The 18999-nt window shown below is 47.4% G+C and overlaps 1 protein-coding gene across 1 annotated transcript in view; it reads left to right on the top strand.

Moving 5' to 3' along the window:
- The first annotated feature begins 2891 nt into the window (after window positions 1–2891).
- Window positions 2892–18999, top strand: part of AASS (aminoadipate-semialdehyde synthase) — a 91244-nt gene continuing 75136 nt past the window's right edge. The window contains exons 1-2 of the mRNA XM_044280282.1: window positions 2892–3028; window positions 13425–13642. Coding sequence (XP_044136217.1) covers window positions 13433–13642 — 210 coding nt within the window. The 5' untranslated portion in view covers window positions 2892–3028; window positions 13425–13432. The remainder of the gene's footprint in view (window positions 3029–13424; window positions 13643–18999) is intronic.

Genomic DNA, 18999 nt, shown 5'->3' on the forward strand with positions numbered 1-18999 from the left:
CTGCTACATCTACAATGAGCAACTACAACTAATGTAATGCCAAACTGCAGTTCCTCTATGTGACTGTGATGCCTTGGATAGCTTCCACTGGACCCACACAGCCTGTGGGTCCAGTGGAAGCTATCCAAGGCATCACATAGAGGAACTGCAGTTTGGCATTACATTTGTTGTAGTTGCTCATTGTAGATGTAGCAGAACTGAGTTTGTCACTTGCCTAAGAATGAGGGGGGCAGTTTGTCACTTGCCTAAGGGAGGCCTCCCACTGTGCACATTAATCCTGGCTGATCGATCGCTGCTGCTCTCACATCTGATGAGAGATTTCCTAAGGGGGTATTGACGGGCTGGTAGATGAGGGCAGCCACCTAGTCCTGCCTATGGATCACACAGTGTGCACTTAGTTATGCCCAGGCCCCATGCCAGGGGGTCCCTGATGTATTAACTGACCAATAAGGGTACTTTCACACTTGCGGCAGGACGGATCCGACAGGCTGCTCATCATGTCGGATCCGTCCTGCGGCTATTTCGCCGTGCCCGCGGACCGCCGCTCCGGCGCAGCACGGCGGTGCACGGAGAAAGGCCGCCGGACTAAAATTACTGCATGTCAGGCTTTTTAGTCCGGTGGCTTTCTCCGTGCACCGCCGTAGCTCCGCCCCATCCCCATTATAGTCAATTTCGCGGGCACGGCGAAACAGCCGCAGGACGGATCCGACATGGTGAACAGCCTGTCGGATCCGTCCTGCCGTAAGTGTGAAACTAGCCTAACATGGAGATCCCAGTGCCAGCTGCCTTGCAGAAGAAGTATATGTCAATCATCCACCAGCAAGGCAGCTGGCACTGGGATCTCCATGTTTATTTCATTTTAATTCTGCAGTTGTTTGTGTAAACTGGCACTTTACAATAAATGTTGCACTGAAATTTTAGCAATTTTTTTTTATTTTTTTTGGGGGGGGGGGGGGGGGGATAGGGTGTTGCGGTGGATCTTGGGTGAGTTCCCACACTTTTTTTTCCCAGGACTTGACCCCTGATCCACAGCACCAAGTGACCGGGAGAAGCCTAAAAGCATTTATCATTCCTTTATGCACTATAGTTCAGACAACCTTTTCACAGAATGGAGCAGAAGACTAATGCCGCCATGAGGGAGACCGCCCTTGGGTTGTATACTATTAGTACCAGAGGATCCATAGTATTCCTGCGACCTAGAGGCTCCGTTCTCCCACCTCTGGCCACGTCCTGCTACAGTAGATTGACGGGGCTAGACAGTGTTGGTCTCCTACTGCAGGCCGTGTCTGCCTTGTAAATCTCGCGCCTGCACCGTCCTGTTCAGTGTTTGGTGCAGTGAGTGAGGGGAACTCGCCGGCTTCCTCACTGCGCCTGCGCTGAAAACTGAGCGGCGCGAGACTACCCGAGCGCACAGGTCCGGCAGTTTGAGGTGAAGGCTGCCTGGCCCTGTCGATCTAGTGTAGCAGGGCGTGGACAGAGGTGGGAGAACCAAGCCTCTAGGAGCAGGAACAACGCCCCCAGCCATCCAAATGACCAATCCTGAAGCTGTCCAGCATAACACCGGCTCACTTAATCTGAGGAGAAATAACAGGAGAAAAGGGGGGGTAGAAAACACCACAGAACCAAAAAATGATATGGCACCATTCAGGCCATGCCCCTATCATTCCATTGTATCTCCTCCTTGCACCTCACCGTGCTGGCACCACGAACACAAGGGCCCAGTCGCCAAAGCACCCTAAGCGTTACCCAATTACCATGAAGGGCACCTCAACCAACATCTGGCTGGTGTTCCCTGCAACAGAGAGTAACATAGTAACATAGTACATAAGGCCGAAAAAAGACATTTGTCCATCCAGTTCGGCCTGTCATCCTGCAAGTTGATCCAGAGGAAGTTAGTGCTGTCTTCCCTATCCACTGCACGCTGGCCCCAGGGGGCAACTGAACTGTGAGTACTACTACCCCCACTTGGCACATCATCACCAGTACACTCAATCACCACTACACCCCTAGGGTGTCCGGTCCGCTGAAATTGTGGAGTGCTGGTGTTAGGGTACTTTCACAATTGCGGCAGAGGATTCCGGCAGGCAGTTCTGTCGCAGTAACTGCCTGCCGGATCCGTTAAAACGTATGCAAACTGATGGCATTTGTCAGACGGATCAGGATCCTGAACCGTCTAACAAATGCATTGAGATGCTGGATCCGTCTCTCCATGTCATTCGGAAAAATGGATCCAGCATTTTTATTTTTTTTTCATTTTTTACAGTCTGAGCATGCGCAGACCGCAATGCCGGATCCGTTTTTCCGGGACACTAGGGGCCGGATCCGACATGAATGCATTTCAATGGGAAAAAATAGTAAGTGTTCCTGAATTTTGGATGGAGATAAAACCGTAGCATGCTGCGGTATTATCTCCGTCCTGAAAAGGCAAATAGACTGAACTGAAGACATCCTGATGCATCCTGAACGGATTGCTCTCCAGTCAGAATGCATTAGGATAAAACTGATCAGTCACTTTCTTGTATTGAGCCCCTAGGACAGAACTCTATGCTGGAAAAGAATAACACTAGTGTGAAAGTAGCCTTAGGCTGGGTCCACATACAATTGCAACAGGCAGGCACACCTTTCCTTTTTTTTAACCTCTTTAATTAACCGCTTGTGTGCCTGCCCTGAATGAGAACGCAATGTGTCCCTACGGACGGCGCCCCAGAAGGTCTGTACACCACAGGAGAGCCGTATTAGGCGGTGGGCGGGGCCAGGCAGAGCGATTTAGACGAAGATATTGCAGGTCAGGTTCCTGTCAATGACGGCCTTCACAACAGGGATGCGCTTATCTCCTTGCTTCCTATTGGCTAAGGGCGAAGGCTGTGCCTTCCTTCTGAGTAGCGATTGGTTGAGCCGGTATTGACGCTCGAGCCCCTAAAGTTGTGCTTCTCAGTGGGGTTCTGAGCCTTTCTCCCCCAGAGGTGTAGTGCAGGTGGTACGGGCCGCTCCACAGTTCTGTCAGTGTGACGTTGGCGCCGGCAGGCAGGTAGGTAGCCTTGTCCTCCCCGTGGTTACTGTGCTGGTAGCGGCTTGCAGGCCTGCAATGAGCGCACGTTTCCCTGTCTGCTAAGCGGTGCATTGTATGGATGGGGCGCCATGGCACAGGAGGCAGGCTGGCCGGCTGTTGTACCGAGCATGTGTCTGTGGAGACTTCTCTGCTTTGCCGAATGATAACTTAGGTCTGATGAATGGAAAATTGTACGAAACGCAAGTGAAACGCACTGTAGTGAGAACTGCGTTTTATACTGGCGTCTGAGTTGACTAGCGGCCTAATGCACACTTGTGTCCACTTCTCCTCCCCCTGAAGGTCAGAACGGCGTAGTATGCTAAACCATGTAGTTCACAAATCCTTTAGGAATTAACCCTTTCCTGACGCAGTGACTTTCCATCTTTGCGTTTTTTTGTTTTTTGCTTCCATCATTCCAGGACCCATAACTTTTTTTTTTTTTTTTCTGAGACAAGTTGTAGTTTCTAATACCATAATTTAATATTGCATAAAATGGGGGAAAAAAATCCAGATAGGGTGAAAAAAAACCTGTAATTCTGCCACAGTTTTACAGGTTTTATTTTTATGGCGTTCACTATGTGCTAAAACCTACTTGTGCTCAGGTCGGTAAGATTACAGCACATACATATACTACACATGTATAGTTTTTCTTGCTTTTAATACTGAAAAAAAAAAACACGGAGATGGATTTTTCTGCGACTGTTGCGTCGCAGTCACAGCATGTTGCAGTGCGACACCATAGACTGCCATTATAAAAATTGTCGCGCGACATTAGTGCAACAAAATGTTGCAGTGCCCTATCTGTCGCGCGACTTATTGTCGTCGTGTAGACAAAGCCTTATTCTACATAGAAATCGCTATATCGCAGGTTAGTGCTGCCACCTGCTGGCATGAACTGTAACGTACAAAGAATGAGCCTGTAAGCCTAGTACAGGCTCATTGTTAGCATAGGACGCTTTTCCTGATCTCTGCCTGGGGAAAGCGCTCCTTTTAGCACTCTCATCTGAGGGGTTAAATGTCCATGGTTGTCACTGCCGCCGATCGTGGACATTACCTGCGAATATGAAACGGCTGGCACCCGGCGGCTATGGCTCTTGATCTGCTCCAGAGTGGACGCCATCTTTAAAGACCCGACATCCGCCAGGTGCCTGTTGTTTCATACAGCAGACGCTCGCAGCTAACATCCTCCTTTCAACCCATCAGATGCTGTGGTTTTTTATATAATAGTGTTGTGGAAGAATTTTCAACTACATTTATTTAAATTTTGCTTAACCCTTTCACCCTCGGAGGTTTTTTTTATTTTTTTGGGGCGTTTTTGTTTTGCGCTCCCTACCTTCCCAGAGCCATAACTTTTTTTTATTTGTCTCTTCACATAGCCATATGAGGGCTTGTTTTTAGAGGGACAAGTTGTAATTTCCAACGTCCCCATTTAATATTGCATATGATGTAGTGAGAAGCAGGAAAAAAATTCCAAATGGTGTGAAATGGGCCAAAAAAAAAAAAGCAATTCCACCACAGTTTTACTTTTTTTTTTTTTTTTTTTTTTTTTTTTTTTTTGTTACGACGTTCAATGTGCGATAAAACTGACCGGTTACTTTTATTCCACAGGTCAGTACGAATCCGGTGATACCTTTTTTATATGTATAGTTTTTCTTGCGTTTTGATAGTGGGGAAAAAAAAAAATTTTTGCGGGACGATCTGCACTTTTCATTGATACCATATTGGGGTTTCTATGACTTTTTGATCACTTTTTTCAATTAATTTTTTATTTATTTATTTTGTAGAAAATGAAGCGACCAAAAACGGTGAATCGGCCATTTGGATGTTTTTTTTTCCGTTTTGCTGTTTGCCGTAAGGGGAATATATTTTTATAATGTTATACTATGGGTGTTTTTGCACATCACGACACCATGATGTGTATTTTTATTGTTTTTGTTCTTCTATTTTTATTTTGGGAAAGGGGGTGAACTATAACATGCAATCATTAGGCTACTGTACTTTAACACTCGCGTTTGGTGCGGATCTGTCAAACGCATCCGTTCAGATAATACAACCGTCTGGATCCGTTCAGAACAGATCCGTTTGTGTTATCTGTAACATAGCCAAAACGGATCCGTCTTGAACACCATTGAAAGTCAATGGGGGACGGATCGGTTTTCTGTTGTGCCATATTGTGTCAGTGAAAACGGATCCGTCCCCATTGACTTACATTGTGTGTCAGGACGGATCCGTTTGGCTCAGTTTTTCAGGAAGGACACCAAAACACTGCAAGCAGCGTTTTGGTGTCCGCCTCCAGAGCGTAACGGAGGCAAACTGATGCATTCTGAACGGATCCTTATCCATTCAGAATGCATTAGGGAAAAACTGATCCGTTCTGGACCGCTTGTAAGAGCCCTAAAAATCTCACAAACGGAAACCAAAACACCAGTGTGAAAGTGGCCTTAGATTGCTATTCTCATAGACCCCAATGCATTAGCATTGGAGTCTGAGAAAATTGCTTGTTTCCTATGGAGCCCTATTACAGGCAAGGCTCCAAAGGAATTGCTATGCAGCAGCCTGCTGTCATTCACAAAGACAGTGGCTGCTGCATACATGCTCCGGCTCCTCCGAACGCCACACGGGGGAGCCGGAGCATCACCGGAAGTGCGTGCTTCCGGGGTTTCACGCGCTCAGATGCCGTGGTCACGATTGAGCACAGCTTTTGAGGGGTTAAATATCCATGATCAGCATTACTGCCGGTTGCGGACATGAGCCGCGAGTGTCTGCTAGAAGAGGCAGACAGCCATCCGCAGCTATGGCGCCTGCTCTGCTCAGGAGCCTTCGCCATCTAGACCCGGCCAGCGTTGTACTATTATGGCGCTGGTCGGGAAGGGGTTAAATAACTTTCTGGTATCAGTTTGTTTACAACTCTCTGCAAGTAGAATGGTTTAGCCCACGAATCAGTCAGTCCTGTGTAATGTATACATTGCCTAACATGGCTGAAACAAGTCATGTGACATCTCGCTGAAATTCAGTAAGCAACAGTGTTACATGACATACAATACATGTGCTGGGTCAGCACTCAGCTCGTTTCTATGGGATAACTACATAGGACTGATGGTGGAAACCATTGTGGCTATTACAACAGCTACCTCACTGTATTCACATGGCAGCCTGTTTGTAAAATGGCTGCCTGTCTCTAGGTGATGTCATGTTGTTAATAAAATTAACTGTAAAAAAAAAAAAAAACACGCAACACATGCAAGGGAGGCAGGGGGGTCAATGTTAAAGTGTTTCTGTCACCAGATTTAACCCTATTAAGCTAGCTGACATTAGTGATGTGCTAATGTTAGCTGAACCTAACTAGCCTATTCTTACGTTTATCTATGCCCCCGTTACGCCAGAAATCTAACTTTTATAATATGCTAATTAGCCTTTAAGAGCAGAAGCAACACTCCGTTCTCCCACACTTGTCGCCTCCCTCCGGCACGAGATTTCACTAGAGAACAGGGCTGGCAGACAGATGCGCGCGCTGCCTGGCCCTGTCAATCAGGACTTGGAGGGAGGCGACAAATGTGGGAGAACGGAGCCTCTAGGAGCAGGAACGCCCCCCCCCCCCCCCCTGCTCCTAGAGGCTAATTAGCATATTATAAAAGTTAGATTTCTGGTGTAACGGGGCATAGATAAAAGTAGGAATAGGCTATTTAGGTTTAGTGCTGACATTAGCTAGCTCTGGTGACAGAAACCCTACAACCACCAAATGTGCGAAAAGTACTTGACTGTTAGCGTAGAAGTGAAAGGTGTGTGTGTGTATGTGGGGGGGTCGACGGACGCTTTAGCTGCTGACATCTCCTGATAGGTCGAAGCTAGAAGCACGGGCCTGGTCTTGTTTGAAAGCTGGCATTCCACATGTCCAAAATGATAGCATTAGCACAAGATAAACAGGAGAAATCACTGCTAGAAATCGAGTTGGGAATAATTGCTGGTAAAACCTACATTTAGGGTCCATTCACACATCCGTGTGTGTTTTGCGGATCCGCAAAACACGGACAGCGGCAATGTGCGTTCCTCATTTTGCGGACCGCACATTGCCGGCAGTGGCGTCTCTAGCTTTCAAATTTTGGGGGGCACACTGGGGGCCAGGACAAAAGTAGGGGGGCAGCTATAACAACGATACATTTACACAAGTATGCTTAGAAATGCTGCGATACTTTACCCAATACCTAAAACCGCAATAGGGAAGAAAAACCCCAATCACTCAGATTTCAACATGTCCTAGCTGCCTGGGGATCTGTGGATGACGCATACCGTTTATAGCATCTCATGCTATGTGTCATCCACAGATCCACCCCATATCAGTGTCATATCGGGATCCCTCTCCCTATAAGGCCCCATTCACACATCCAAAATTTGCGTAACGGAATTGCGGACCCATTCATTTCTATAGGGCAGCACGACGTGCTGCCGGATACGGAAAGGCGGTCCCGCACTTCCGGGTCCGCAATTCCATTCCCAAAAAAAAATGCGGACCCGCACATTGCCGCTGTTACGGACGTCTGAAGGGAGCCTAACAGTGTCATCCACAGAGTGGCACAGATCCCCCCTCCCCCATAACTGTGTCATTTACAGATCCCCCTCCCTATAACAGTGTCATCTACAGATTCCCCCCCCCCCCCGTAACAGTGTCATGACATCCAAAGACCCCTGATCCCCCTTCCTATAACACTATAAGAGTATCATCCACAGATCCCTCCCCCCTATAACAGTGTAATGACTCATGACATCCACAGATCACCCTCCCACCGCTCACATATGAACATGATTTCTCTAAACGGTAAAGTAAACACTGTAATCATCCAGGCTGCACTGACAGTAACTTTAAAGGGGTTCTGCACTTTCATTTAACTGAGATGATCTATACTCTGGATAGATCTTCAGCTTCTGATCGGCAGGGGTCAGACACCCGGTACCCCCGCTATCAGCTGTTTGAGAAGGCAGCGGCGCTCGAGCAGCACCGCGGCCTTCTCACTGTTTACTGCGGGCCCACTGACTGACATCACGACTACTATCAACTAGCCTGAGCGCGGCTAAGCTCTGTCACTTGAATGGAGCTTAGCCGCGTCCACGCTAGTTGATACTAGTCGTAACTCGTGACATCACTGGGCCGGTGGTAAACAGTGAGAAGGCAGCGGTGCTACTGGAGCGCTGGTGCCTTCTCAAGCAGCTGATCGGCGGGGCTCCCGGGTGTCTGACCCTGGCCGATCAGAAGCTGATGATCTATCCAGAGTATAGCTCATCAGTTAAATTAAAGTGCAGAACCCCTTTAACTTTTAAATCAGGAAGATTCTGGGGCAGCCGCCAGCCAGCTCTCCTCTCAGACTCAGTCAGAGTCAGATCTAATCTCTCTAGTTAGAATAGAAAGAGACTTAGTCAGTCCACTCAGTCACTACTTGTAAGTTGTATAATATTATTATTATTATTATTATTATTATTAATAGTAATAACTTATTATTATTAATTTATTATTATTATTATTATTATTATTAACTTGCTACACACCGTCACCACTAGGTCAGGCTTAGTCCAGTCTGTTCGGTATCGGTAGGGTAGGGCCATGCCACACACTGTCTGTTCTCTAGTCTGGGCCTGGCTGGCTTAACCCCTTAGTGACCACCCATACGTGTGTTTACTGACTTAAACAAAGGTGGTTTTAGCTAAACAGCTGGCTTTAATCAATCATTACATGTACTTAAAATTGTGCATTAAAAACTATAACTTGTCCTGCAAAAAATAAGACCTCATACAAGTACTTTTATGAAAAAACAAAAAAGTTCTTGCTCTTGGAATGCAATTTAAAGAAAAATGTGCTTGGTCACTATGGGGTTAAAGGGCTTCTGTTACCCCACTAAAGTCATATATATTTTTTTGCCAACTTAAATTCCTTATAATGTGATATATTAATATATAGTGCTCTAACTCATTTTGGTTGGGTAGTTTCTTAAAAAAACGGACTTTTATAATATGTAAATGAGCTCACTACTAGCAAGTAGGGCGGCTACTTGCTGGTAGCAGCCGCATCCTCCTTTCATAAAGACGCCCCCTCCTCATGTTGATTGACAGGGCCAGCGAACGCGCTCGTCCTCTGGCAGGCACGTCTGCGTTCAAAATCTGGCGCCTGCGCCGTACCAGTCTTCAGTCGGCGCAGGCACACTGAGAGGAGGACGCTCGCTCGGCTGCTCCTTCCTCACTGCACCTGCGCCGGGTGTAGATGTAACGTCATCGGCGCAGGCGCATTGAGGATGGAGCGGCCGAGCGAGCGTCCTCCTCTCAGTGCACCTGCGCCGACTGAAGACTGGTACGGCGCAGGCGCCAGATTTTGAACGCAGACAGGGCCAGCCAGAGGACGAGCGCGTTCGCTGGCCCTGTCAATCAACATGAGGAGGGGGCGTCTATATGAAAGGAGGATGCGGCTGCTACCAGCAAGTAGCCGCCCTACTTGCTGGTAGAGAGCTCATTTACATATTTTAAAAGTCAGTTTTTTTAAGAAACTACCCAACCAAAATGAGTAAGCGCACTATATATTGATATATCGCATTATAAGGAATTTAAGTTGCCCAAAAAAAAAAATGACTTTAAGCAGCTGCTGCCAGTAGATGAATGATTCAGAATCGGCTCGTCTCACTGCCACTGAGTCTGACTCAACTGGTCAGGTACTGGAGCCGGGGACGCGGCGCGGCGGAGGTGGGTGGAGACTAGAGAGTGAGATCACAACTGCACCGAGTCCGAGACTCAGTCAGATCATCAGATGTGAAGATGTCCGGTAGGGCTGCCTAGTGCCTACACAGTGCACAGCAGCGCAGCATAGACCAACTATTACCAAAATGAATGGGGGACATTTTAGTTGGGGGGGCATAGCTTGATGTAGGGGGAGGGGGGGGCCGTGGCGCCGGCACTAAGAGAATATGCCTATTCTTGTCCGCTATTGTCCTATTAAGTATAGGACATGTCCTATTTTTTTCAGGATCGGAATTGCGGACCCGGAAGCGCAGGTCCACAATTCCGGATCGATGTGCGGCCCCATAGAAATGGATGGGTCCGCAATTCCGTTCTGCAAAATGCGGAATGGAATTGCGGATGTGTGAATGGAGCCTTACTTTGACTTTCAGCTGCATTCACTGCATTCCGATTTCTAACAGTGTTATCTTTCCATGTACTGAAGATAACTCTGTCATTCTGGTATTGTTTGAAAGCTTGTGCAATGTCCATATATCTAGCTGCTACCAAACTAGGGATATGAGCAGCTAAAGCAGTGCCCCCCCCCCCCCCCCTCTTCAGTCTCGGGGAGAGGAAGCAGTTGCAGAGCTGCAGGAGAAAAGGAAAAATAGTAAAAAAAAATATATAGAAACATGGCAGGTGTACTGACTCGCATAATAAAATTATTTGTTTTTACCACACAGTGAACGCTGTAAATAAATTCCAAATTCAATTTTTTTTTGTTTGCTACACTAAGTTGTTTGCTACACTATATATATCCCAAAATAGTTCCTAAAAAAAAACTACAACTCATCCCACAAAATAAACAAAAAAAAATTTGAAGGAAAAAAAATAAGTTCTGACTGCCGGAACACAAAGGGGGGAAATTTTGTTGGTCCTTAAAGGGGTTCTGCAGTTCTTTTAAACTGATTATTATTCCTCTGGATAGATCATAAGCATCTGATTGGCGGGGGTCCGACATCCTGGACTTCTGCCGATCAGCTGTTTGAGAAGGCAGCAGCACTCCAGGAGCGCCGTGGCCTTCTCGCTGTTTACCACATGCCTAGTGACGTCACGACTAGTATGACTGGCCTGGGCGGGGCTAACCTCTGTTCACTTAAATGGAGCTTAGCCGCGCCCAGGTCATTGAAACTAGTCGTGATGTTACTGGGCCTGCGGTAAAGAGTGAGAAGGCTGTGGCGCTACTGCCAGTGCCGCTGCCTTCTCATACAGCTGATCGGCAGAGGTCCTGGGTGTCGGATCACCGCCGATCAGATGCTGATGATTTGTCCAGAGGATAGATCATCAGTTTAAAAGAACTGCAGAACCCCTTTTAAAGCTAAAATTATGTTACTAAGGGGTTAAAAATGCAAGTGTCCCCTGAGTTGTGTGCCAACACATGTTAAAAATCTACAATAAAAAAGTGACAATTTTGGGAGTTTTTATTTATTTAATTTTAACCCCTTCCCACTAGTACGTTTCATACAGCAGACACCCGTGGCTAATGTCCGCAATCCTGACCACGGCATCTGAGTGTACGAAATACCGGAAGCACACGCTTCCGGTGATGCTCTGGCACCCCCATGTGGTGATCGGATGAGCCGGAGCTTGTATGCAGCTCCCCCTTAGTGAATGACAGGAGACTGCTGCACAGTGTTTCCTATAGAGCCCTTGCCTGTAATAGGGCTCTGTAGGAAACCAGTAATTTTCTCATAGACTCCAAAGCATAGATGCTTCTTTAAAAAGATAGTGCCACAAAGGGGGAACTCTGTGCCACAGAGAACTGAAAAACGCTCTGACTGGTTAGTCTGTACAAACTAATCAATCACAGCGATCGCCGGCAATGGGACCACTCTGACTGTCTGCTCAAGTGTCTCCAGTGTTCTCGTGTCACAGCGCCAGTTAACAGTTCAGGCGTAACTGTAAGCCTGATTGCAGTAAATTACATGCAGTCTGGACATAAAGGTATGTCCAGATGAGGGAAGGGGGTAAACATATTAACTATATGTAATAACAATGAAGCCAATTAATCATTCTTTTTGTATATATATAATATATATATAGATCAGGGATCAGCAACCTCCGGCACTGCAGCTGTTCTGAAACTACAACTCTCAGAATCCTCTTTTTACTTCTATGGGAGTTACAAGAACAGCCAAGTAAGTATGCATGCTGGGAGTTGTAGTTTCACAGCAACTGCAGTGTCGAAGATTGTTGATCCCTGATGTAGAGAAGCCACACGAGTTAACGTTACAGACCCTTGTGAATTCGACCAGCGGGCAAAAGATGCCCAGTGAATTCTACCCTACTCACAATGTCTCAACACTGAGTCTAAACAATAGAAACATTTCCCATTAGAAATATGTAACAACTTCCTCTCATACTTGCTATAACCAGAATACCCCTTTTAAGATGATTGCATTTTCTCTTTCGCCTATGACGGCACCCCTGGAGAGACCGCCTCCTCCTCCGGACAGGAAATGGGAACCAGAACCGCCTTTTAAAAGAGGGATCCTCCCATCTACCTCCAGTTCTGTTTCCTGTCCTAAGAGGCAGGAGAGAATCTGATCCACCATTTACAGTTATTCTAGAGCTGCGGGGGCCCCGCCAATTGATGCGGTGAGGAGGGTTACTCCGGGCTGCGTAAGTCTCCATGGAGAGCTGCTGCAAAAGTCTGGGCTCCAGTCTCTGTCCCTCACATTCCGCTCCCTTTCCCCGGCCTGGGGAGTTTTGACCTCTCTGGGACTCCTGCGAACCTCTGCGGCCAGCTCACTGCCATGCCGACTGGAGAGCTGGGAGTTTCCTATTCCGGCTGGTTCCATTGCCTAGACGTTAGGAGGTGTATTTTACAATATCTGATGGTTACTCAGCCTTGGAGGGCCTCCTGTCGTCTGCTGCTTTTATTTTATGGAGCTAGGAAGGGTTTGGCTGCCTCTTCTCAGACTATTGCTAGGTGGATCAGGCAGGCCATTTCCTTAGCTTACTCTTCTAAGGGCGTAGTTCTGCCCTTGGGGTTTGGGGCTCACTCTACAAGATCAGTCTCCACATCATGGGCAGAGAGCTTCAGCTTCTATAGAACAGATTTGTAGGACAGCTACCTGGAGTTCTCCTCATACTTGTTTTACGCACTATATACTACAGCTACCTTCTAATGTAGGTCTTTCCTTTGGCCGTAAGGTGCTGCAGGCTGTAGTGCCGCCCTAGATAGGATTCTTGCCTATTCTCCAGGGGTGCTGTTATAGGTGAAAGAGAAATATTGGAGTACACTTACCGGTAATCGTTTTTCTTTGAGCCTATGACAGCACCCAGTTAATTCCCCCCCCCCCCCCCCCCCAAAAAAAAAGGATTTATAGATACATAGATTAAAGAATGATGTTATGTTTCTTAGTTCTTGAGAAAGGACTGGAGGTAGAGGGGAGGATCCCTCTTTTAAAAGGCGATTCTGATTCCAGTTTCCTGTCCGGAGGAGAAGGCGGTCTCTCCAGGGGTGCTGTCATAGGCTCCAAGACAAACGATTACCGGCAAGTGTAATCCAGTATTTTAGATTTAGTGTTGCTCTTCCTTCTTTTTATTTTTATTTTTTTTAAAGCATTCGCTTAGTTGCTGTCATTCATATTGAACTTTGTGTTTTTACTCTTACAAGGTCTCAACATGTGGCAAGTCCTGAAGTGCCGGAAGTTTAATGCAGTATATAACCAGCTGGTACGTCGCCATCATAAAGCTGTACTGGCCATAAGAAGGGAAGACATCAACGTCTGGGAGAGGAGAGCACCTCTTGCTCCAAAGCACGTGAAGGAGCTCACAAACCTTGGCTACAAGGTCCTGGTACAGCCATCTAATAGAAGAGCTATCAATGAGAAGGTATTGTCTTTGTAATGAAACTGACCACAAGCTACTTAGGGCTTATTGCTTGAGCATATTCCCTAAAAACTGAACTGAATTAGTTTTTTCTTTGATTGTATTCTATTTCTTTGTCTGTCCGGGTGGCATCAGTGTGATTTTTGTTTTTCACGCCCATATAAAAAACAAAAACAAAAAAAAAACTGAAGAATGCCACCCTTTGTATCCTAGCAACCATCAGTGAAAAATGGACAAAAACTGGAGTATAAAGTCCATTAGTGGATCCCCGGATTTCATAATAAATTTGGCACATTTCCTGGCAGTCCATGTGCCAGAAATTCAAATGTATGCCAGCCATAGCATAAATCTATCAGACATTGGGACTCCTTACCCTGTCTAAGCCCTGCTCACTTTTCTTGACACAAATATTTTAATTTATCGCTCATATCATTGGGAGACACAGGAGACCATGAGGTATTGCTGCTGCTACTAGGAGGCGACACTAGGCAAAAAAAGTGTTAGCTCCTCCTTTCACCTATATCCCTCCTGCATACACTGAGCTAATCCATTTTAGCTTAGTGTCTGTAGGAGGCAGACCTCCGTGATTTGCAGGGCGTCTTCTTTTGTTATTTTAGCTTTTTTCTCCTTTAGGTACAGGAAACAGATGTCTGGCCTCTGTGTTTACCCGGGAAGGAAGGCCGTTGTCGGTTCCCTTCACCGCCCGACCTCCCCCAAGAAGGCAAAAGTGGACCAGAGCTGCTCAGCTACCCTGCATCCCGCCAGCCATGGGGTCACCTGCATTTCTGCAGCTCCCCCCTCCACTCCAGCCTCACTACCACCTCGGTGCTAGTGGCTGAAGAGGTGACCCTGCTAGGACCCAGAGAAAAGGGGAGGCGGGGTATGAACAGAAGAGGATGAAGATGTGGTGAGTATTGTGAACACAAGGTCAGTATAACCCCCTCCATCCACCTCCTCCCCCAATCTCTTACCCCCACCTCCTCTCTCCATTACTCCCCTCTCCACCCCTCCATTCCTCGGCCAAGTGCCGTTTTCCTACTGCATTCCCTCCCAGCCCGGGTTCTCTTCTTGTGCCCCCCCTCTCCACCCCCTTCCTTTTTGACCTATCGGTACCATTTCCCAGCGGTCACATTTCCTCCTGGGGCTGCATCCAGCTAACAGGCGTTGACTACCCCTGTCCCAGGTCTCCTCGGTCTGGGGTTGGGAATCCCACGGCCGTTCTTCCCGCCCTTCTGTTCCGGCCGGAAGTCCTTCCCGTAGGCCCGCAGCTATGCGAGTCCCTAGGGCAGTGGTGGCGAACAACGGTTCGCCATAACTGCCCTAGGGGGTGAAATCTTCATGCCCAGACGTCCCCCTTTTCCAGGAACCTGCTGAGCTCCGCCCCCGGCCTCTCTGTCTAAAACAACAAAAATCCCTTACAGTTTTCGAATGCACGACTATATGTTTATATTTAAATAAATAAGTAATAAGTTACCCTGTCACTATCAAGTGCGGAGTGTGGTGTCTGTTGCAGAATCAACCACCTCTAAGGTGGTGCATGTGTGCTCCCCCTCATGCGGTTACTGCCGTACTTCCCTGCAACAAGTCCATTGGATGTTTTTCATGCAACCCCCCTCCCCTTCCACAGACACGCTCTGTATATCCTGTTGCTACCACTGGTTGCTATACAGCCGTACATCCATATTCCCCTCCTCCCATAGATGGAGTAATGGCACTACCAATGTATACCGTGTGTCCCGTCATATGACCGTCCATTAATAGACTGACTAATTGCACTACCCACGTATACCGTTCATCCTTTTGTGTTACTCACTCCTCGGGTGGATTAATTACCACTGGATGCCTCACACTCTATAGCATTGCCCCCTCTGTCTTAGGTGGCGTAAATGTACTACCACTGCATACTGTACAAATGGTCGCGTTACCCCCTTTTGATAGGTGGAGTATTTGCTCTATCGCTGGATAGTATATCCTGCGTTACCTACTCCCACAAGTTCTATATTCACATGAACGGATGAAGTAGTTGCACCATCATTGGGTACTATGTCTACTACACCACAGCACCAGATACTATATTTCCTATCATATTCTTCCTCTTATAAGGCGGTGTATGCACAGACAGTACCTACTATTACCCGGTCCTCCCCCACAAGCAGAATACAGGCTCAACCACGATACGGCAGCTACTACTGCATTATCCCCTTCGTTTTTGGTTGTTGTTTTTGAGTGCCAAGATGGCAGTCCCTGTCTTCCCAGGCTGTATCCCCACAACACCACTTTAAGTGTCGGTGGGACTGGGATACCATAACTCGACACCTTCTTAGGTGGTGTAATTGCCCTAGAAGAGAATTTGGTGGTTACTACCAAGCAAATTGAATATTACAGTGCCTCTGAATACTGTTTCCACTTCTAGCTCTTCTCCTTTTCAGGTGGCGTATTTAAGCTAGCACTCCATTCCATGGCTACTACTGTATGTCATCTTCTGCAGGTGGAGTAGTTACGCTAGCACTAGAGATCATAGCTACTACTGTAGGACCTCCTTCCCAGTTAGCGTGTCTACCCTGACTTTGGCTTTTGTGGCTACTATGGTATAGCCTTTTTTCTCAGGGGGAGCATTTATGCTAGCGCTACATGTCATGGCTACTACTGTATGGTCTTCTCGGGTATGGTGCTAGTCCTTGTTTCGGTGGTTTCTATCTTTATGGGCTTCTTCTCAGGGGAAAGATTTGTGTTAGCGCTCCATGCCATCGCTCCTACTGAACAGTCTCCCCCTTGGGTGGAGTATTTGCGTTAGTACTACATACCATAGCACCTTCTGTATGGTCTCCTCATTAGGTGGAGTATGGTGCTATCACCGTATACTATGGCTTCTACGGTATGACCTCCTCCTCAGATGGAGTATTGCGCCAGCACTAGTTCCTGTGGCTACTCCTGTCTGGCCCCGTTCTCAGCTGGAGAATTTTACTTGCTGTTCTGGAACGCCTGCACTATTTTGTCTTATAGGTCCAGATTATCTCTGATATTTTTGTGACGTCGGACATAGTCATCACATTTTCTCCTGGAGAAGTATTTCTACTATCTCGGACCAATCTGCATTCCACTGATGAACGCATTGTCCCCTTCAGGCAGAGTTGCTGCACAGTGACAGTAGATGGTCTCTGACTAATCTACACACCTCCGATATTTTTGGCGTCAGCTTTGCTTCTACCTATCACTATAGTATTTTTTTCTTCTTCAGCCTGCAGTTGTGTCTGCCTGATCCAGGCAGTTTGAGAAGTATAAAGCAGTTTCTTTTGTTAGTAGTCTCACGACAAGCCTCTACGGCTCTGGGGGCATCTGTCTTTCACAATACCTGCTCCTTAGTTGGCGTTTTCTTTTTAAGCAGAGATGTATGCTGCGATCCTTACCTTTTGGATCGGCTTCCATGAGTGTATTCCAGCGAGTGTATGTGTGCTCTCACATGTATTGTAGCCTACTCTCTTTTAAGAGTGCAGTTGCAGTTGCTCAGTGTCTAATGCCAGTCATGATATAGTCCTGTTTCCAGCATCACTCGCAGTCTTCCTTTTGTCCAGTAGCGGAGGTTGCTTTGGCTGCACTCTTCTGCCGCTTTTCTCTCTGCTGGGATGCTATTGATCCCCGGGGACACAGTCTTTTCCTATTAGACTACTCCCCATTTGTCTATAGTTTTTCATTTTCTTCCTCTGATTTGGTTCCCGTTGTTTTAGTTATTTATTTTTGTCCCCCTTGCCCATCCCTAGTCTCTTTTCGTCCTGGATTCTTTACAAGGGAGTGGCTACTCGCTATTTTCTTTTACGAATTGGCCCACAGCGGTCTCCTCATGCACCTGGGAGATCCCTACAAGACTAGTCCTTTGCCAGTTGCCCAGTAATTCCTTACAGTTTTCCCAGTTTTTTCCTTGGTTGAAGTATCCCATCCTGGTACTTACACATTTGATAAGGTCGTGTCTGGGTTTTCCTGTTGCTCGTTCACCAGTTCTCGGGCATACCCAGATTCTACAGGTTCATTTGTGTTGAGTAGACACCCCTCGGATTTCCATGGGGCCTATTGCCATGCAAGACATCCTGGGTTTCTAGTCGAGGTTCCCACAGCAATTCTGTGGTCCTCGTTATCCAGAAGTACCTTCCGCACATCATCTTCAGTCGTCAGACATGCTTATCCTTCTTGTGGCTATTATGTGCTGCTATCCACATCTTCTGAAGGCTCTCGAGCCCTTGGGCTTCGTTTAACTGGGTTTTTCCTCTTTTTGCCCAGTCTGAGATGCCGTGCGTTCTAAGCTCTCTGGCTATCCTTCCTGGTTCATACTCTTCCTGTCCTGTTCAGGGTTCGTGTGCATCCTTTCCCCACATTTCTGTGCGGTGCCTTATGACCTGCCTTAGATTTGTTCTAGTCTTTTATTCCCTCCCCATGTTAATGCTTTGGAACGTCCCATGGTCTTCTGTGTCCCCCAATAATGAGTGAGAAAATAGGATTTCATTGGGGGACACAGCACCCACCCAGCAAGTTCATTGCTGGTTCTTTTTGGTGTGTCCCATCTGTTCTTGGTTCTGACCCATCTCCAGCTCTCTTTCATACAATTGGTTTCTGTTGGCTTCTCCTGGCTGCTCCTACTGCTTTTGTACAAACTGATTTAGCTCAGTGAATGCAGGAAGGATATAGCTGAGAGGAGGAGCTAACACTTTCGCCTCCTAGTGGCAGCAGAAGCTATACCCCATGGTCTCCTGTTTCCCCAATGAACTCGGCGAGAAAAGGATTTTACAGGTAATAAAAAAATCCACAATGGCACCACCTAGAGGGTTTCCCCGCCTTCTCAGGGACTCGAAACAACTGTGAGATCAGTCAATAAAAGACCCCCTCCCTCTTACCTTCTCCAGTTGTTTCCTGTCCCTCTGAAGGCAGGATCATGGGATCAGCATTGGGCGCAGGGCCTTTGGTAGGTTATCCTGGTTTACCCAGAGGGCCGCTGCAGGAGGAGGTGTCGCGGAGCAAGGTGGATCGCTTCTCCTTCCTCTTCGTGTAAGTCCGGCATATATCGTTCCGAGGTAAGGAGCCGCTTGAAGCAGTGGCAAGGGGCGTTCCCATGGGCCAGGGAGCGCTCCCATGTTCCCCAGAGCTTGACGCAGAGACGTTGACGTAGTGACGCAGGCGCCAGCATCGCAGCGCTGATGTCTTCTCGCAGTTTTAAAGGGAGAATGCCGAGGCTCACAGGGTTATCCCTCTATGGTGGACTAGCGCGCCTCCTGCGGTCAGCATGTCTCTACCCTTGATTCAGTCAACAGGCGGATAGCGATTCTACCCGCAAGACCAGGCCCTCCAGCTCGGTAAGCCTCCTCCCTGATGAC

Source organism: Bufo gargarizans, chromosome 2 (genome assembly GCF_014858855.1).
Source record: "Bufo gargarizans isolate SCDJY-AF-19 chromosome 2, ASM1485885v1, whole genome shotgun sequence".
NCBI lineage: Eukaryota > Metazoa > Chordata > Amphibia > Anura > Bufonidae > Bufo > Bufo gargarizans.